At 37.4% G+C, this 21,200-nt stretch overlaps 1 protein-coding gene across 1 annotated transcript; it reads left to right on the top strand.

Moving 5' to 3' along the window:
- Positions 1-2,027: 2,027 nt before the first annotated feature.
- On the top strand, positions 2,028-19,255 carry LOC146568401 (integrin alpha-M-like). The gene is made up of 31 exons (XM_085284449.1): positions 2,028-2,117; positions 2,544-2,646; positions 2,828-2,931; positions 3,256-3,326; positions 3,742-3,856; positions 4,366-4,493; positions 4,618-4,763; positions 5,110-5,260; positions 7,264-7,414; positions 7,811-7,884; positions 8,056-8,176; positions 8,320-8,459; positions 8,585-8,731; positions 8,826-9,038; positions 9,142-9,275; positions 9,954-10,096; positions 10,209-10,363; positions 10,459-10,584; positions 11,071-11,144; positions 11,611-11,752; positions 11,842-11,940; positions 12,042-12,121; positions 12,197-12,283; positions 12,383-12,449; positions 12,529-12,627; positions 12,701-12,781; positions 12,995-13,105; positions 13,233-13,346; positions 13,426-13,536; positions 13,743-13,810; positions 19,179-19,255. The coding sequence occupies exons 1-30, from the start codon at positions 2,081-2,083 to the stop codon at positions 13,803-13,805; spliced, it is 3,387 nt and encodes a 1,128-aa protein (XP_085140575.1). The 5' UTR covers positions 2,028-2,080; the 3' UTR covers positions 13,806-13,810; positions 19,179-19,255.
- The last annotated feature ends 1,945 nt before the right edge of the window (positions 19,256-21,200 follow it).

Raw genomic sequence — 21,200 nt, 5'->3', positions numbered from 1 at the left:
CGTCACTATAAGACTGGACTCTCACACACGTCACCACACGCACCACCATACATTTCCTATAATCCCATAATTCCTATAATTTATAATCCTTATCTTTATAATCTCTTCTGCTATTTGCACATTCTTTACTGTAAATTCCTAAGTTAATTTGTAAATTTTGTAGTAAACTGTAAATTGTAAATATTGTAAAACTTTTCTTCTGTCATTTAATGGTCGGGCATTGTACAGCAACAAGCATTTCACCCCCATGTCATACTGTGTATGGTTGTGTGTGTGTGACAAATAAAATTTGAATTTGAAATCAGTGAAAATGTGAAGATTTTAAATCGCAAATCTGAACACAACCTGCTCCAAGTGAGGTTGTGTTCAGCGTAGGGAACTGTAACCCTGAGCCAGCTCCCACTTCTAGAAGCAGAGTAAAGTCAGTCATAAAATGCATATATTAGGTACTATATACACAGTTTTAGAAAATGAGACATAAGAATTGCATGAAATCTGAAGAGGTGAGTGTGATTTTAAACATTTAAACATATTCAGTGTCACAAATGAATACAAAATATTACTTAAAATATAAAAAGGAAATAAAATAAAGTAAATGTAACTGTCTAAAGCCAGAAACAAGGGTAATATACACTAGTGAGCGTCAAAACCATGGTCCATGGTCAACCAAGACCATTTTGCAAGTCTGTGTTTTCAAATTGGGTAAAACTCCAAGCTTAGCAAAGGTCATACATTCGCACAGTCAGGCTTGCTCTAATCTGCATCTGTTTCAATTTATCACACTCAGTTCATAAGAAATCACAGAGAGACTTGAAAAAAAGTGAAACTTTGCGCCTCAGATGTGTTCGGATCATTGGGCGTTAGGTTATGTTGACAAAAGTGCACTTTACCGGTGGTGGACTTGCAGACAAAGAGGGTGACTTCCTGAGAAAGATCATAATCTGAACTAGTAAGCATATACAGATATGAAAAGGTGTCAAAAGTAGCAGAGTCAACTGTTAGTCATCTAGCAGGGTTCTGACATTATTTTTAGATGCTCAAAGTATTACTGAATACTGTTTCTTAATCCTAAACTGGAACATACAATGAGTGAGCTATGCCGACACATTTAAAGTAAATGGCTTTAATTTTGACTTAATGTGCACATTCGATACCTGCATAGAACATTTACTTTCATTTACTTTTTTCACCCATAGACATGAAGTACCCACATATTGAATCCAGGGATATTCAACCAACTCATGCTACATGCATCTTTGGGGTTTTTTGAAAGGGAAATTATTAGATTTTATGACTGAGTGAGAGTGTAGAGGAGGTCAGGCTTTGTATACATACAACTGAAACTATATTCACGATAACGAATAGATAGAAGGTTTCATTTGGTTATTTATGTTATGGTTGGACAGGCTTGGGTTTTGTTCCTGCTTTTTTCTCCGTCTACTTTGTCTCCTGTCATGTTCATGGTATTTGAGGATCAAATTCCATGAGCTGACTGGATGACTAGTGCCATTGTTCTCTACGTTGCCACTCTGTTGGTAACTAGGGCTTGCTTCTTGCTACTAAAACTTTGTGCTTTCTGAACAGTGTTCCTCCATTAACTCTTATGAGTCCTGTAACAGATACTACCTGTAAGACAAACCTAAGCTTAAAAGCTGGGGTAACCCACCACGACCAGACAAACCTACCAGCATCTCTCCACTGATTTCCTCACCACTCCTAAAGAAAGACAGCCTATTAACCAGTTCTCCACAACTCCAGTTGAAGGGAACAGGAAGCCCAGAAACTAATATAATAAACAGAATGGCTTGTTTAAGGATTATTGTTGTTTACTGAAAAATGTAATGCTTAAAGAACTTGATCAAAATTAAGTAACACCACTTAACAGTAGCAGCACTGTGTCTTATCAAACACAGTGCTGTCAACATTGTAACTCCTCCTACATAAGACTTCCTCCTAATGACTCTCCTAGCTTTGATCAGTCGCCCTATAATATCTGCATTTTTGGTTTCATCTCCTCTGATGCTTTCAGCAGAAGTAGTACTTCACTCATCTGTCATTTATTTTTCATGGGAGTAACACAATGGAGTGGACAATAAGTGTTACAACTTTATTGTCAGGTAAGACAGGTTTGTGCATTCTGATTTAGTCTTTTATTCTCTAATAATTAACATCTCCAAATAGTGAAGATACAAATGACATTTAATTAAATCTGCAACCTGTGTTTCCACTAAATAAAATCTATAAGCAAATGGAATTCCACATCTAGCTGTTTTTTTCTTCTTCAGTTCTTTAGAAAAGCAAATGTATGTATGGTTGTTTTTAAGTGAATATTGCTCCAATTCACTATGTTCAGAACTTAAATCAGAATTTCTGACTTTGTTGCTCTTTAGTTGGAATACAAAATGAAATAAACAAAACCCATTGAAGTAAAAAAAAAGTGACACAGTGTATACATTTTCTTGTATACCTTAAATATAGATAACTATAACTACATAATCGTCCATTACATGAGACTATGATGTTCTTTCTTCTTTAATTCTCAGTATTAAATGCTGCACTTTGTTTCAACATTGATCCTGTGGCTTGGAAGACCCTGAGGAGTGCTGCTGCTGGTTTTGGCTACCAAGTGGTGCAAAGACAATCAGAGTAAGACAGAACAAGGATTATTATGTTTAATGTGGATTTGCAACTGCTATGTATTTTGTATTTTTAGAACAAAGATCTCTGTTATGGCCAACAGAAATAATTAAACAAGCATACAATATTTCTGAGCTTATTGCTCTCTAGACTTACATCATTCTCATTATTCTGTTATTTATTTCCTTAGTTTGCTCATCAGTGCTCCACTTGAACAGTATTCACAAAATGGAAGAGGGAAAATATATACGTGCACCACCTCCTCCCCAAAGTGCCAAAATATTGAATTTGAAGGTAGGTAACTGTTTGTCTTGACAGGATGTCCTGAAACTTTGACTTTCCACATCCAAGCCCAGAATTAAATTGGTTAAATCAAATCATAGTTTGAGTAGATTTCCAAAACAAATATTTTAGTATGTAACAGTAATGTAGTAAAAATTATATTACTGATGAAGTACACCAAGCAAAGAAAAGCAAATTATTAAGATTATTCTTTTTAATTTTTCAGTTGTTATAGCTGTCATGTCAAAAAGGAAAAAGTTCTTTAATTGTGGTACTTTGGAGTTGTCAAAAGTTTTTTATGAGTGTTATAACAAATGTAGAATACTTTTATTACAGCACCAGGTTTTGCAGTCAACATGTCGCTTGGTTTAACAATGAAAAGTGATCCCACGGCACAAAACACTGTGGTGAGTTGTTGAACTACAGACATTACCAGTGCTTTGTTAAAAATCACAAAGGATGAAATTCTTCTGTCCTCTGCGTCTCAGATGTTTTCTTATAGTTAGAAAATAAATCATGAGTTTGTGGCATGCCCTTATTATTTTTTTGGTGGGGAGGGGTTGAGTTACAATAACTTCAGAATATTTAATAAAGACATGCAAAATTTTACCTTTATACGCTGAAAAGAATAAAAATTAATAAAACTGGGCCTAAAGGTCTTTTTTTTGTAATTCAGGTTTTTACCATTTAAGCTGTGTGAAAAGCTGAATGTAATTTTTTTTTAAGATTTGGTTGATTTTATATGGAGCAAACTATTGCTTAAAAGAAATGGAAATAATCAACTCAGTGTATTAATCACAACTTGACTTTTTCTCCTCTCAGGTGTGTGGGCCAACCATTCCAAATGACTGCAATAGTATCACCATGTACAACGGTGTGTGCTTTGAGATGGATCACTCTAGTACATTTGGAACACCCAGACCTGATTTTATTCAAGGTAACAGTACATGGAGCTTGGAAAAATATACCTCAAATCATTAAAATCCTGCCTAAAAAAAAAAAAAAAACACTTGCATTTTATACTTCATCATAGTGTCAAAATCTTTTATGTTTGTGCCTTTCTATTATTTTGTACATATTCCTCTAGTTTATATAGCTCTTCTGTTGGCTATTTATTTCTGATGTCTTTACTATTTTTTTTTCACTTACAACTGCAGAGTTGGGATTATACATGTACAATGACAATAAAAAGCTATTTTTTTCTATTCTATTCTGTAAGTAAAGCTTATTTAAGTAAGTTTTACTTAGTTTTTTGAGGCAACAAGTTTGCATAATGTTTTAAGTTCTGGTAACTAATTGGATTTTATAGTGTAATCTCTAAATCTCAGCACAACTGAAACTGTATTATGACTTTATATTTCGTATAACTGAAAGTATGTTGAAACCATTAAAAACATCTATTAACCCATTAAAAATTTATTTCATTTTGAATCTATATCTTGAAAGCGTGCCCGCCCCAAGCAGACATTGCCTTTCTGTTGGATGGTTCAATCAGTGTGTCTTCTAGAGATTTTCAAACAATGAAGAAGTTTGTGAAAGATCTAATCCAGTCATTGCTTTCAATTGATACACAGGTGAGGTGCTGTAATCCTTTAAATACTAGCACACACATAAAATAGTTTCATTATTATTTCCATTTAACTTCACAAAACTTGGCTGTTTTACGTGTTTTAAATATTTTTTCCCCTTCCTTTTTAGTTTTCTGTTTCCCAGTTCTCTACTTCACCACAGGTTCATTTTTACTGCACAAAATTTTCATCATCTACATCACTGGATACTACCATCAAAGAAATTAGCAAACTAGGAGGAACTACTTACACAGCGAAGGCCATCAAACATGTTGTGTAAGGGATGCAAAGATATTATTATTTATTCCCTAACTCTGTAAATCTAACCACACTGAGCACTGTGGTCCATGTGTTCAAGCTTTTTGAAAGAGACAATGAAAGACTTGTGTTTGGGGGTATTCTACTAATTGTGAGATGGCCCAAAGAAAACCTCAATTCAAATACTTGCAAAGCTAATTTTGAAAAAAACAAAACAAAAAAAAAAACTCCAATAAATAAATTTGCTAAGTACAAAAATCCGTCTACATCGAAAGGTAATATGAAAAAGAATGATGCATGCTGAAATAATACTCAATAATTCTCAAGATGTTTTGACATTAGATTTTTGTTTTTCATTTAACAGGGAAAAGGTTTTCATACCACAAAGAGGTTCCAGACCAAATGTGAAGAAGGTCTTGATAGTAATTACCGATGGGCAATCCCATGATCGAAATCATCTGCACAGTGCAGCACAGCTAGCAGAGAGTAAAAACATTGTTCGATTTGCTATTGGGGTAAGTACTTTGATTATTTAAGCTTGCAGAATGTGTAAAGTTGTTTGACCATCGGAACCAATGCCATGAAGGTTCTAATGCACTGTTTTTGTTACCAGATGAAATTATTGCGTAAGCAGGGGGTGTCCAATGCATTATGTACCTCAGCACAGCTGTATTTAATTATAGTGAGCATGTAATCATGCGTAGTATCAGAACTAGAGATGGCACGATACCACATTTTTATGTCTGATACCGATATAAATTTGGATATCTGCCGATACCGATATGAATCCGATATAGTGTGTTTTTTAATCAATAAAACTGCTTTTATTAATATCTTGCTGCTTTTTGTATAAGTTCAGACTCAAATTAAAAACTGTGGCTCAGGGGGTTGGGAATTGCATCTGTAACCGGAAGGTCGCTGGTTCGATCCCTGGCCTCTCTGTCCTGGTCGTTGTGTCCTTGGGCAAGACACTTTACCCTACTTGCCTACTGGTGTTGGCCAGAGGGGCCGATGGCGCGGTATGGCAGCCTCGCTTCTGTCAGTCTGCCCCAGGGTAGCTGTGGCTACAACTGTAGCTGCCTCCACCAGTGTGTGAATGTGAGAGTGAATGAATAGTGGCATTGTAAAGCGCTTTGGGTGCCTTGAAAAGCGCTATATAAATCCAATCCATTATTATTATAAAAACAAAACAAAACACTAAAGCTATTCTGTTATAAAAAATGCACTGCACCCAGAATATTTCATAGTTCAGCAATACTGATCAATCTAATAAACCTAAACCTACTCCATCCTCCCTATTCTGGTATTTTAAAGAGTAAGCAACCTAACTAATAGGGTTCTAAAACTCCCAGCAAAAAAATAAAATAAAATAGGGAATCACCCTCCACCTCGTGATGCTTAATCGACGTAATCAACTTTAATTTGATGCAGTGTGAAAAAAAATGCACAGAAATCTATTATTTTTCAAGAGTAATTAAAGAGATTCAACATCTTTCTTCAACAGAATTGCAGACTGCACAGATGGTACCTTCCCAAAGGAAAAAGTACTATAGCTTACTAGGGTATATTAGATTTAATAGTTACTATATACAGTAATGGACTTCTATACATTTTACATCAGATTAAAACTTTGGGTGTAAGATTCGGATAATTATTTATTAAAAGCTAGACATTTTAAATGAGAATAAGAAAGGAAAGTATGTCTTTGTGCCCCCCTTTTCCCTGTTCATGCCCTATCGGCCCCCCTGGCTAAACTTTGCTAGATCCGCCCCTGCACAGTTACCAGCCGTCAGCTACGTAGAAAAGGATCCTGGTGTAGAAAGTAATATTAAATAAATTCTAACAACAGCTTATCAAGGTTAAACGTGCTGCTGTTGTTCAGCCGCTGGTTTCCTCTTTCTGGCGCGAAGTGGGCGATAAACAAACAAGAGAGACTGACTCGCAACAGAAAAGCCGATCAGCTGATCATTAATCAGTTTCACATAGCAGCAGGAGAGAGAAGAGGCAGTCGCTCCATATATCGGTTGTTAAGCTTAACGTGGGAATTCTTTATAAACATTCAGAGATGAACTTACACACTTGCTTTACTTCTCTCTGGGATCACTTCCTCAGAGATGAAATGCCGGATTGCTAGCAAGGCTACAAATACACACAGCCGCTCTATCACATGACGCATACTGCTCCGAGGTGCTACGGTTATGAGCCGAGTTACGCCATGTCGCAAGTTTTTTGAGGTGCTTTTTTGATATTTAATGGATCGGATTACTTTTTTTATTTCCCTCCGATATCCGATCCAGTAATTTACGTCAGTATCGGACCAATACCGATACTTAATATCGGATCAGTCCATCTGTAATCAGAACCCAAACATATTTCTAACAAATAATGCATCATTCCTGTCTGTAAATGATATATTATAATGGGGTGAAAACGTTAAGTTTATGATTGTATTTTGTTAAAGGGACCAAATCATTTTGCATAGCATGACAATGTAAACATAATTTCCCAACAAACCTAGGTGGGGAATGCATTTACTAAAACTGAAGCAAAACGAGAACTGCACACCATTGCATCGTCTCCTTCAGACAAACACGTGTTTCAAGTGAAGAACTTCAACGCACTTGAATTAATAAGACAGAATCTGCAGGAGAAAATTTTCTCCATCGAAGGTACAAACATGAATTTAATGCTAGATTTTTGTTTCCTTTATTGGTTTGTTATCCTACTGATTGACTAAAATAACATACATTGTAAATACATTGTATTAACCTTTTTATTTACTATATTACTTTATTGTGTCATGGCAAAATATCTCATCACTATACATTATTGAAACTGAACACTAATTGCCACTTCAAACCTAATGAAAGGATTGAAAGAATTAACTTGTAAATGTTGTATTGTGTCTCTTTTTTACCTTCTAGTTTATTTTTGTGTTTATAATAAATAGCAAAAAAAATAAATCTTTTGAAACTATTACTTGAAGCATAATGAATTTGTATTTACAAAATTTGCAAAGTGAAATTTGTTTTATGTGTTTTATCATCTTGTTTTTTATGTTACAGGATCTCAAAGCAGTGGAGAGTCACTGAAAATGGAAATGTCTCAAGAGGGATTCAGTGCAGTTTATGTGCCTGAGGTAATTAAAACCACCTGAAACTCACCAGACAGTATAGTCATAGAAAGAGAGATTCCTGTGTGCCAAATTGTGTGACGTTAAGGCAAACAGACAGTTATGCAACTGAACACCATCCAGATTTTAAATGCAAAGTAAATTGTATTTTAAATGTATTTTCTGTCTGCACTGTAGGGAATTCAAATGTCTATTGTTGGTGCAAACCAATGGAAGGGAGGCTACGTGCAATACACAACAGAGGGCCAGAAAGTGAAAACATATGAGGATGTGTCTTTGGAGCCTGACAGTTATCTTGGTAGTTTTTAACAATTGAATTCATATATCTGTCTTTGTGTGTATAGCTCTACTGCAATTAATTGACCAAAACACATGTATCAGTTTGCAAAATGGAAAAAGTCGCAATAAGGAGTCTTTCCCTTTTGATTACCTAAATTCTAGGTTACTCCATGGCAATTGTTATAACCAAAAATGGCACACTTACTATTATTGGTGCTCCAAGATATAAACACAGAGGAGTGGTGGTCGCTGTTAACAGACAAAGCTTTGAAAACCAAAAGATTGAGCCCTTTTCATCACAGGTATGTACTTACAGCAATACAGATCTGAATTACATTGTAAACTGTACATAAATTATTTCCTAAAACAAAAGCTTTTGATTAAAGAAAACATGAATCATTTCATTAATAATATCTTCCTTACACAGTATCAGACTGGTGAATATTTCGGTGCAGAGGTGTGTACCATGGACATAAATAATGATGACATCACTGATCTAATCTTCATATCAGCCCCAATGTACACGGAGCCTGATAGAGAGGGAAGAGTTTATGTTTGCAGATTAACTGGTTTGGTAAATTGCATTTTAACTACTGCCATGGAATTAATCAGTTTATTTGTATACTTTTTAATGATGATAAAAAACACTCTCACTTTCCTCCATTTAGTTTGTGGAGTGTAATTTTGATGATCCATTAGTACTAAGAGGACATGCAGCTGTCAAAGGAAGGTTCGGCTCTTCTCTTGCTGTGCTGCCTGATCTAAACTCAGATGGATTCAGGGATTTGGCAGTTGGAGCACCTTTGGAGAATAGTGGTGAAGGCAGCATCTACATATTCCACAGTGAAGGAGGAGGAAGAATCAGTTCTACTTACTCACAGGTACACAACATCAAAGAACTCACAAGATGACTGAAATCATCTACCATGTAAATCCAATATCTAAACAATCTGCAGCTTAATTAAAATATGTCCATGTATGCAGAGAATAACTGGCTCTGAGGTCCAGTCAGGACTGAAGTTCTTTGGCCTGTCCATCAGTCAGTCGTCTTTTGACCAGAGTGGTGATGGACTTCCTGATTTAGCGGTGGGTTCAAAGGGCACAGTTGTCTTACTGAGGTAAGTCCAAGATACTCCAGTCATGCACTATTGTTGTCTGTCGTAATTCTACAATCTTTGTTGATGGTCCAACTTAATAAATACACTAATTGTATAAAGTTCAGGTCAGTTTGTATGCTCAATATTCTAAGAAGAGTGCATATTAAGTTGGTCAAAAATGATCAGGTTTTTCATGATAAGGGATTATTGAATTTTAATCACATACAGCTATCATATTATATGAAGGTTTGTTTTAAAATCCTCACAGACCATTGGCATTTTTGGAATTGACTTACCACAAGATAAGAAGCACAGATTAAGCACAGCTCCTGTGGGTTTCATTCAAATATCAAAATGAAATATGAAATGCATAACAGTAGCCTTTTCCTAACAAACATGAACAAATGCATACATTACCTAACAGCAGAAGATGTCATTAAAAGGGTGGTTAGTTCAGAAGACCGTAATGTTCAAATCGTTTTTATTTAGTGAGGCTATTACCATGATGAAGTTGCACCACTGGAACATAAGAGTGATAATCTTAAAAAAGCGGTAATGTTCTAAAACTTTGAAATGTTGGTAAAGCAAATATTTGACTGATGCTAATTCACGGTAAAACACCAAAATTGAAGGGCAGCTTTTAGTTTGGTACTATTTAAAGAGCCAAATCTTGTTCTCATTTGTTTTCCTACTCTCCAGATCAAGACCCATAGTACTGATTGAAGCTGACGTGTCATTCAGCCCAAACCGAATTCCTACTCAGAATGTAGACTGCTCAAAACCATTGGAGAACACAGCTGAAATCTGCTTTACTATGAGTACAATATCTACAGTCAACACAGGTTCATCATTCTCCTTGTTTTCTCTGAACTACAAAGCCACTGTCCAGCGATTTAACTTTTTATTTATTTATGTACATTTGCAGCATTGAAATCAAACACTCATTTATTCCAGCTCAAGTGAAGATTAATTATACTTTAACACTGGATGCCACTCGCAAGCCTCCAAAAAACCGAGCTTACAGCAGCGGGAAACAACAAGAGGAGTCCGGATCAGTTATTATTGACTTAAGAAGAAAAAAGTGTTCAACTATAAAATTTCTTATTGAGGTAAAGCCTAACAACAAAATATTTTGTTTAATGAATTTTATTTTTAAGACTCGACCAAATCTGAATTTAAACTTAACACTGCTCCCTTCTTGCAGGCCTGTCCAGAAGATGCTCTTAATGAACTTTCCAATTATCTTGAATTTTTGTTTTATGGGTTGCCCTCCAACACAAATCTCAGACCAAGTCTTTCCCAGCAAGCTCAAACAACAACAATTTATCCAGTAAGTGAACTTTAAAAAACAAACACCAGACACCTCTTTGCTGGTGCTTGCTAAAGGATGTGGTAAATGTCTCCACTTGACTCAAAAAGTGAGAAAGAAAATGAAAGAATGTGTACTTTGTATCAGATCAGAGAGTGGCTTTTTGACTTCATAGTCACTATAGGCCACATTACTGGCACCATAGACAGAAAGAATTTGACCCTCTCATGCCTGGGCGTTGCTGCTAGTCCAGTTTCCTCACGAATGGGGCAAGCTAGGAGCTAAGCAAAAAGGTCTGGGTTAGCTCCACACCTAGCAAGAAAGAGCCATGTACTACTGTGGGAAGTTCCATCCTCCTCCTCAAGACATTCTCTATCCTGAATGAGGAGGATTTCCTCAAAATATAAATATGAAAGAAATGACATTTGATTCACCTAAACAATGTTTTATTTTGTCGGTAAATATTATATTTAGTATATGCTCTTTACATCATGTCATCTTTCACAGTTGAGGTTTGAGATTAACTGCAGGACTGACAACAAATGTGTTGATAACCTGAAAGTGGATTTCAATTTCACCAGGTGAGTTGATCTGCTGAGAATCTTCCTACATAAACAGATCACAAGAATGTCTCCTTAATATCCCCTTTTGCACCAATTTATGTCCCCTCAATACAAATTTTAAGTGCTTTGTTAAAGCTTTAACTCCCCCACCCCAATTTCCATAACGTACCGTTAATAAAACGAGAAAAACTGATGACAGCCTCAATGGTTCTTTACGTCAGCAAATTTGAGCATAACTCAATAAATTAGAAAGGTAAAAATATATTCCCACATCGCACCCGTGGCCCTTTGATGCATGTCTTCCTCTTTTCTGTCTACTCTTCATTGTTAAGCTACTGAATAAAGACAAATAGTCTGAAAACAAATCTTAAAATAGCATGTTAGCATTGGGCTCAAAGCTGAATATGATGGCGCTTCAATAACTTTTGTGTTGCAGCAGTCTTATTTTTCCCCCCTTTCTTCTGATCCTCATTCAAACCACCAGATCCTCAGTGGTTAAAGTGGGCATTGATGAGCTTCTGAATGTCACAGTCACAGTGGAGAACAGAGGAGAAAACTCCTACAACAGTCGTGTTATTCTCACGTACCCAGCTGGACTCTCCTACAGGAAGTTCACCATTCAGCAGGTAAAGCATCAGAATCAAGTCTGTATCAGTTCATCACTGATCTGCTGTTCTTCCAATGCCTCCAGCAGTCATTTTCTTTTCTAACAAAGGGAAGAATTGAGTGCAACTCCTTGGACAGTGAAGATGGTTTATCACAAGGAATGACAGGCTGCACTATTGACAAGCCAATTTTCAAGAGCAAAACTGAGGTTTGTTTTTTTTAATGTTTTTTTTTAATGTAGAACATCTTTTCTCACTTTTAGTGAGAGTTTTAAAGACAAAGCACTCTTATCTCTCTCAATAAATTCAGGCTTCTTTCATTGTCGCCTATGAGATTAAAACCAACAGTCAACTTGAGAGGAAGATTTTTGTCACTGCAGATATCACCAGGTACTGTTCCTTTGGCACAAGTACATTTCATGTAAGCATAGATACAGTACAAATGTTTTCACTTTTCTCTTTTAGTGGAAATCAGGAGCATGCCCCTACAAGTGAACTTTACAAAAAGCAATGGATTGATGTGAAATACAGCATTTTCATGACATTTGAAAGGTGTGTGTTGTTCTGTTTAAAAATAAAAGAAGTCAATTAGAAATTAACAAATGTTGTCTTGCATAGTATTTATTTAATCTTTAACATATGTCTTTTTAGCTCCCTTAGCTACAACAATTTCACATTTGGGATGACATTTCAGAAACCAGTCCAACAGTCAATCAAAGTATGAAATAACTTCTTGAGTAAGTTCCTTGATTTAGAATGAACGTAACGATTGGTGTTCCTTTTCTTTTCTTATTTAGGTTACAAATTATATCAGAACACTTAACTTTACCGTGGTGATCAGGGTTCCAGTGAAACTTGGTGAAAAAGACATTTGGGTGGATTTGAGCAGCCTACAGGTAATATATAAATGTTTTGCCATGATGCAAAATCATGGCAAAACCAAGCATACATAAATCAAATATACTGCAGATTTCAGACTGTCAGAGTGGAAATGATGAAGAACCAGGTGCCACAGATTTTGTTCCAAAGATACAAAAGGATAAAGTGGTGGTAAGTATGCCTCTGCACTTTAGCTGCTGAAAATCAGACTAATTGTAGAGTTAAAAACACATTGCACACTACACTGATCTTTATCTAACAATGTAAAGCATCTTGAAGCAACTGTTGTTGTGATTTGGTACTATATAAATAAAATTGGATTGAACTGAATATATCACAATACACTGGATCACAGCAAGTGTACTCTTTTTAAATCACCCACAGGACTGCTCTGTAGCCATGTGCAGAGTGTTCAAGTGCAACACATTCATGGCAAGGCTGCAGAGTAGGACGTACAAAATCTCTGCCAACCTCAGTTCAAGATGGATAGAGCAGGTAATTAAAGGGTAATTGTGGTAATAAAAAAAAAAAAGTACAACTGTTACTATGTACTTGTAACTTCATTAAATTTTTCAGACATTTACTCTTAACTCATTCTTTTTTTGTTGTTGTTGTTTAAAAGATTGGACTTCAATCTGCCAAATTCCTCTTGACCAGCACAGCCAGTCTGGAGTACGATGAAACCCAGTACATCTACTTTTCAACAGGGTCCAACAGTAATCCTCCTGTATACAAGGTGAGTACACAATATTTCCTCTTGTTTCAGTTATACAAGAGCTGGAAAGTCATCCACATTCTGTCACCTCATTGTTCAGATAGAGGCAGAAGTAGACGTGTGGCCTGAGCCAGATTTTACCAAAGAGATCATTGGAGGATCCCTGGGAGGTTTGGCCTTTCTGGCTTTACTCACTGTTGGCCTGTATAAGGTGAGATGGTCTACTTTTTTTTCCAGTCAATATCACAATTTTAAAAATGTTTAAAAGAGTTAAAGAAACTGTTTCAAAGCTTATTATCTTTAGTCACTAACTTTTTATTACATTATTATTATAGTATATCATTTATTTTCCTTTGTCATTGCAACTCCATTGCATGATTGCTGCCTTTTTAAATGTTTTTTTCCTTGCACTCCTAGGCTGGATTTTTCAAGAGTAAATATAAACAGATGATAAATGAAAATGCAAAAGACAGCAGCTAATGCAGGTGCATCCCCAGCGGAATTACCTAAAAAGAAACAAACATGGTGTGTGTAAATGTTCATGCCACCACATTTGAAGAATTATACAAAAAAACAGCTGTGTCTGAAATCATTCCCTCACTCACTCATTCACTATTATCTATAACATAGGTTCCTACCTGGTGGTCATGACCCTAAAAATTGGGTCACAACATAAACCTCAAATATCAAAGAACGTTTATTTTTTTACAAAGTACCTTCAGAAGTGCTTCATAGTCTTTTACAGGATCATACACATTCATCAGAATATGAGAAAAAACTCCAAATTAAGATGTCTGAACAGAAAAACATAATTGTCAATTTACTGCTTAGATATCACACATTCACCCCAAGGTAAAGCATCATAAATATATATAATTCAGACTCCTGGAAAAGACTAAATGTAGTGAACTACTGGATCGGAATAGAGGGATTTTGATCCAATCCTGTGGTAGATCTTTTCAAAGTGGCTGTATATTTTTTAGGAATCTTATTGCTCATCTCAAGGGTGTAGATTTGGTTTTGGTATTGGTGGGGACGGATGATTCAACCACCGAACCCTGCCCTGTTTCTTTTTTTTTTTTCTTTTGTCTTTGCTTCTTGATAAAAAAGGAAAAATATACTTGCCTACATATGCTATTCTACATGCTTTTAAACCATTTAAAATTACAATTCAGAGTTTTATATGTGAATTATATAATGTTAAGTTACAATTAAATAAATGACTAAGTATTTTAGACTTTAGTTTGCTTCAGCCATATTCCATATAAATCAGGTATCATACAAAAATAAAAATACAGTCATGACAATAAAAGAATATGACTTTAAGGACTTAACAACATTACTTCAGTTATAGTACACCAACATCTCTGATACATTAGCACTATGGGAACACTGAATGACTTGGTGGTTTTTGTCCATAAAACTACTCATCTAAGATTACCACAAAGTAAAAGATCTCTCAGCAAAATAATGCAACATTTTAGGCACACTATTGCCCCTATCAACTCAGTGAGCTGGGATTTTTTATTCTAAACATGAACTACTGTTACAGCAACAGACATGGACGACTGGTGTCCCACACAACAACTCAATGTCCACTATGTGAAGGAGCCAAATACATGTCTTCTCCTCTCGTTAACTGAGATAAACTGCTGGCATATTTGTTTTATATATATACTGTCCAGTCTCTCCTGGTGGACATGGCATACAGCAGCATTGTTTAATCTCATTTGAGTCATTGTTGAACTTAGCCATGTTTTTAGTCTTCTGAGAGCACTGAAGCTTCTTTCAGCCTCAGCTGAGGATACTGGGATGATGATAATAAATACTAGTTAATCTATAGCACCAAAACATCAGTCAGTCACCTGTGACCTCGTCTCTTCACCTCTGTCCGAGCTACAACATGGCAGAGCTGCCTCTGTCACTTGATAAGTAACAGTGAGACATTCCAAATACATGCAGTCACACGTGTTTTAAATAAAGTAATGAACCAACAAGTCATCATCCAATTTCATCTGTGATCTTGTATCCCCATTACTCTGAGCTTTATGTTGGTTCTTCTGTCACCTGACAAATAGGACATACATGACAATACGAATAAAATGGGTAGCTGCTTCAGTGTTTCTATCAATTTGTGCAGATCTTGACTCATCAGTAATGTTTGTAGGGTGAGTGCATTTTAAAACAATTTGTGCAGAATGCACTACAAGGTGGAATATTTGCAAAATCATGACTAGAGATGGACCGATCCGATATTACGTATCGGTATCGGTCCGATACTGACCTAAATTACTGGATCGGATATCGGAGAAAAATAAAAAATGTAATCCGATCCATTAAATATCACGAAAGCACCTCACAAAACTTGCAACACGCCGTAACTCACCTCAGAACGTTAGCACGTCGGAGCAGTATGCATCACGTGATAGAGCGGCTGTGGCATGCAGGACCTGTCGGTGGTCTGGATAGCATGTGGAGCTTCGCTAGCAACCCGGCATTTCATCTCCGACAAAGTTATCCCCGAGAGAAGTAAAGCAAGTGTGTAAGTCCATCTCTGAATGTTTGTAAAGCATTCCTGCGTTAAGCTTAACAAACGATATATAGAGCGACTGCCTCTTCTTGCTGCTACTTCAATCATGAAACTGCTTAACGATCAGCTGATCGGCTTTTCTGTCGCCAGTCGTGTCTCTAGTTTGCTTTTGGCCCACTTTGCACCAGAAAGAGGAAACCAGCGGCTGAACAACAGCAGCACGTTTAAGCTTGATAAGCTGTTGTTAGAATGTATTTAATATTACTTTCTACTCGAGGATCTTTTTCTACGTAGCTGACGCTGGTAACTGTGCAGGGGCGGATCTAGCAAAGTTTAGCCAGGGGGGCCGATAGGGCATTAACAGGGAAAAGGGGGCACAAAGACATACTTTTCTTTCTTATTCTCATTTAAAATGTCGAGCTTTTAATAAATAATTATCTGACACCCAAAGTTTTAATTTGATGTAAAATGAATAGAAGTCAATTACTGTATATAGTAACTATTAAGTCTAATATACCCTAGTAAGCTATAGTACTTTTTCCTTTGGGAAGGTACCATCTGTGCAGTCTGCAATTTTGTTGAAGAAAGATGTTGAATCTATTTAATATTTCTTGAAAAATAATTGATTTCTGTGCATTTTTTTTCACACTGCATCAAATTAAGGTTGATTACGTCGATTAAGCATCATGAGGTGGCGCGTGAGGGGTGGTTCCCTATTTTTTATTTATTTATTTTTGTTGTTGCTGGGAGTTGGAGCCCTATTAGTTAGGTTGCTTAATATTTATGCTAAGTACTCTTTAAAATACCAGAATAGGGAGGATGGTGTAGGTTTAAGTTTATTAGATTGATCAGTATTGCTGAACTATGATCTGTACGCTCGAGTGGGATGGCCTTCGTTGTCCTCCAGGAGGTTTGCTCACTGGTGCATCTTTATTTATAAGGCCCTGCTTGGACAAATGCCCACCTACATTTGCGATCTGCTCACACGGAGAAGTACTGTTTCTTACAGCCTGCGTTCAAGCGATCTTTTATTGCTCAATGTTCCATTTGCCAGAACTGAACTGGGAAAGAGGGCTTTTACTTATGCTGCCCCTTTCACATGGAACATGATGCAAAAAGACTGGAAGATAGCAGATCTTATTTCATTAAATGCTTTCCAGATTGAGAGAGCCAGAGAAAAATGTTTTTAAAATGTAATTGTTATTTATAATATGTGTGTAACTTTGTAATTTTAACGTGTTGTCGCCTCTTGGCCAGGACTCCCTTGCAAAAGAGGTTTTTAATCTCAATGGGACTTTTCCTGGTTAAATAAAGGTTAATAATAATAATAAAACTATGAAATATTTTTTTTTGCATACAGGTATAACAGAATAGCTTTAGTGTAGTTGTTGTTTTAAACTTGAGTATGAACTTATACAAAATGCAGCAAGATATTTAAAAAACAGTTTTGTTGATTAAAAAACACTATATCGGATTCATATCGGTATCGGCAGATATTCAAATTTATGATATCGGTATCGGTATCGGACATAAAAAAGTGGTATCGTGCCATCTCTAATCATGACTACCTTGTGATATTTCGTCTCAAAAATTAAATATCCTGGCTTGCTCGAGGCTGCCGTTTTCTCTGACAGTTTCAATCAAAAAAGCCTAGCATAGCCTGTAACGTTATTATGATGGACACATATTATGAGTTAACTTGGCTTCAAGTGACTTACAGGTTTCTTTGAAAAATTTCTCTTTGCTGCCATCCTCCTCTCCTCCTTGCAGGTCCTGGCAGCGCAGGCTTGCCACTGCCAAAACTAAACAGAGCTCCCTGAAAGGCACAGCCAATCAAATTGGCCATATTTGTCACATGATGTAGGACTCCAGTAGAGAAGTAATTTAACTCTTTCTGCACTGCTAGGTGAATGAGATGTTGACAGATCGATTTTTTTCTTTCTGTCGGTTTTGTTTTTCTTTACTCGAAGAGATCAAATTATTGGTGGGTACAATTCAGTAACTGCTGGATATTGGTGGGGACATGTCCCTTCCATCCATGCCAAATCTACACCTTGGCTCATCTATGTTGTAACTTGTGTGAGTTTAAATTTCTGCAAACATTTCACAATGATTGTTTAGAATTTTTTTGCTAGGTGAAAAGAACTTTCATGGCATCATGTATTGTAAAAATGTATGAAATTCGGTGGATATATTTCAATACTTAGCTTGCTTATAAAACCCTGAGAAATGTGACTTGCTTTATTCAGAAATAAATTAAAAGATTTTTCAGCTTTGTGTTGTATTATATGAAAAAGGTATTTCATATTTCAGTGTTAATCATTTGCTGTATGTAAACATAATAATTAATTACTGATCTCATATGACTCATTAACACATTTTTAATTTGAAAAATGAAAGTATAGCGTAATAAACATATTCTTGGCTAATGAGTTTGGATCATCATTATGCAAATTAATGCACTCTTGATGAGTCCTTCTGAAGCAGGGATGTCAAACTCATTTTACATTGTGGGCCAGTAAAACTTCTTTACACTCCAGTTACATATTTAACTGTTTTTCTACACGATAAAGAGAAAACTGTTGTGACAAAGAAAGAATTCTGTCAGCATGACTCTTTGGACTTAAATTGTCAAAAAGAGAAACAGAAATTTCTATAGTAGAAAGTGAAAAACAGAAAAGTTTCTGTTTTTCACAAAGTTACAGATTGTTTTTTTTAGAGACATAGCTAAGAGTTTTGCAATTTGGCATAATTTGTGAAAGCTTAAATTACTTCGGTACTGAATGTCAGAAATTAGGCCTTATTGTCAGAGGTTATTTTGGGGAAAAAACAACAACAACAACAAAAAAACCCAATACACTTTCTGTCTTCGGAACAACTGCCCCCCTTCCTTCTTTCATGATAAAACGATTGGCCGCAAGTCCCACCTCTGCCCGCATGGATTCTTAGGAGGGCTGAAAATTCGGCTCCAACATATAGACTGGCCATTAATAACTGACATATGAAATTGTCTTGCAGTCCAGATATAATTCCCTCGAAGCACAGGCAGACGCAAGTGGTTTTCTGTCACTGATTTATTTGAAGACTTCTCTCCAAAGCCACCATAAAAACTATACAGCATTAACAAAATAAAACTCAACGTAAGACACAGCACCAAAAATAACACCGTACAACAAACACGATAAATCAATAAATATCTCGTTGGCTGCATGCTGCAAAAAGCGAATAAGCCGCCGTTCTTCTGAGGTTTCCTTTAACCGTCTGTAGTTAAAGTCCACTTAACATGACTTTCAATAAAGACCATTTTTTCTGCATGCTTACAGGTGTTTTCGCCTTCTTTCTACCCAAAGAGGAAACTAGCGCAACTGGTAAGCGAGCTTGACTTTCAAAATAAGAGCACCAAAACGTTAACTGCATAAATGGTGTATGGGGAAAGAGGACCCAAGATGCAGGACTCTGCGATGCAAACAGTGCGTTTATTTACAGTGGAGTAAACAGTACACAATAAATTCCCCGTGCGCCTCCAAATCCCGTGCCGTGACTCCTTCTCAGTGCCCGTGCTCAGTGTCTCCGCTCCCGTGAAACTTGTGCTCGCTGCTCTCCCGTTCCCGCACTCCTGCTGGAAAACTACAAAGACAGCCGTTAACCCACAACTTAACAGCGATAGACTTAGCATGCACTGACTTTGCTGGAAACACTGACGGGTAGTGACTCAACGATCCAGCGTCGAGGAGCTCTCAGCCACACTGCTTTGTAGCTCCGCTGATGAGGCTTGATCGCGCCAGGTGTGTGTGGAGATCCTTGAGTGTGCCTGTCACCCCCACGCCCACAAACACACACACACACCTGCCAAAACACCTGCCAGACCCAATCCCTAAATAAACAAAAACAAAACCCTCTCTAGGGCCACAGTCCAAAAAGTCTGACCGAGCACCCAGCAGCGGTGTGAAAACTGTCCCCACAAAACAGTTCAGGTGGCCTATCACGGGTGCAATGGCAGCAGCGCTGCAGCTCCGGGGAGCAGCCACGGATCCGGCGGAAACAGTGTGGCGGCTCCGGCGGCCTGCCACGGGTCTAGTGGCAACGTCGTTGCAGCTCCGGCGGCCTGCCACGGGTCTAGTGGCAACGTCGTTGCGGGTCCGGCAGCCTGCCACGGGCCCAATGGCGATGATGATGACGGGGCTCAGGCGGCCCGCCACGGGTCCAGTGGCGGCGATGCTGCACCCCTGGCGAGTGGCCACGCGTCCAGTGGTGGCGGCGCTGCAGCTCAGGTGAGCCACAGTGTAGAATGGCCCATGATCCCTGAAGTGCTGGCCGAGCTAAACGTGGACGACATGGAGGCCACGCTGGATGTGGAGGGCGCGCTGGACATGGGGGTCCCTCCAGCACACTGACCTCCTGCCAAAACACAAACATGGAGCACAGGAAAAGCAGCAGAGCAGAACACCCCCATAAAATACAATAATAATAATAATAATCATAGTCCACACTGCTGACAGACCCCGAGTCCCTGGAACCGGGTCCGTGAAAATAAAATAACAAAACATAAAGTAATGTACAGCTTAAACAATTTACAGTAATGGCATGGACCTTGACAAGATAAAGAAATAATCCAAATTATATAAACAATGTCATCATGCCAACAGCTACACTCCCACCAAATCGCACTAATCTTCATGTGGGATTTTCCTAATGAAATAGTGTCTTTAAACAAGCATTTCTACTTATCACCAAAGAATGTCCTGTTATCAACTCTTTGTCAGGTAACTTCTAGCAAACAACCCTTTAGTCTGCTTCTAAGAGAGTAACCACCCTTTGAACAGGTCTCTCAAGAAAAACTGTTTTAGCTGTGGGGGTCCCACCTTTGTCATGTGTATTATCACCAATGAGCAACTTTATTTTCCTCACTCGATTATCTGATCCTGGATAAACTTCTGACTCTAAGATAAACATCTTCGTTGACAAACTCTCCAGGCGGGGGCAGAACGATCTTGGACTTCATTGTTAAGATGTGGTTTGGAGTCAGTGGTTCAGGGCCTGATGGATCATTCAAATGTTCAGTTGTGAGTGGTCTGCTACTGAAGATAGCTATGACCTCATACAGAAAGGTTCTTAAGGAGGTGCAGTCAAGCCTTTGTGATGACTGATCGTAAATAGCAGTAAGAACACTTCTTATAGTCCTTATTTGACGCTCCCAGACACCTCCCATATGACTTGCTGGGGGGGTTCATGAGAAATTCACATCCCAGAGTGCTAGCCTTTTCTTGATCATTCCTTTCATTAACTCCATGATCTCTCTCCTAGCACCAACAAAATTTGTTCCTTGGTCGGATCTTAGCTGTCGA

Source organism: Mchenga conophoros, linkage group LG8 (genome assembly GCF_057382185.1).
Source record: "Mchenga conophoros isolate Kocher_MC1m ecotype Shallow Benthic linkage group LG8, M_conophoros_male_GT1.1, whole genome shotgun sequence".
Classification (NCBI taxonomy): domain Eukaryota; kingdom Metazoa; phylum Chordata; class Actinopteri; order Cichliformes; family Cichlidae; genus Mchenga; species Mchenga conophoros.
This window is presented reverse-complemented; position numbering and strand designations above follow the sequence as displayed.

Bases quoted from the DNA above. Each gene is read 5' to 3' on its own strand.
- LOC146568401 (XM_085284449.1), top strand. From the start codon at position 2,081: ATGGAGTGGACAATAAGTGTTACAACTTTATTGTCAG. The intron at 2,118-2,543 runs GTAAGACAGGTT...TTTAATTCTCAG, and splicing joins TGTTACAACTTTATTGTCAG to TATTAAATGCTGCACTTTGT. The intron at 13,106-13,232 runs GTAATTAAAGGG...GTTGTTTAAAAG, and splicing joins GTTCAAGATGGATAGAGCAG to ATTGGACTTCAATCTGCCAA.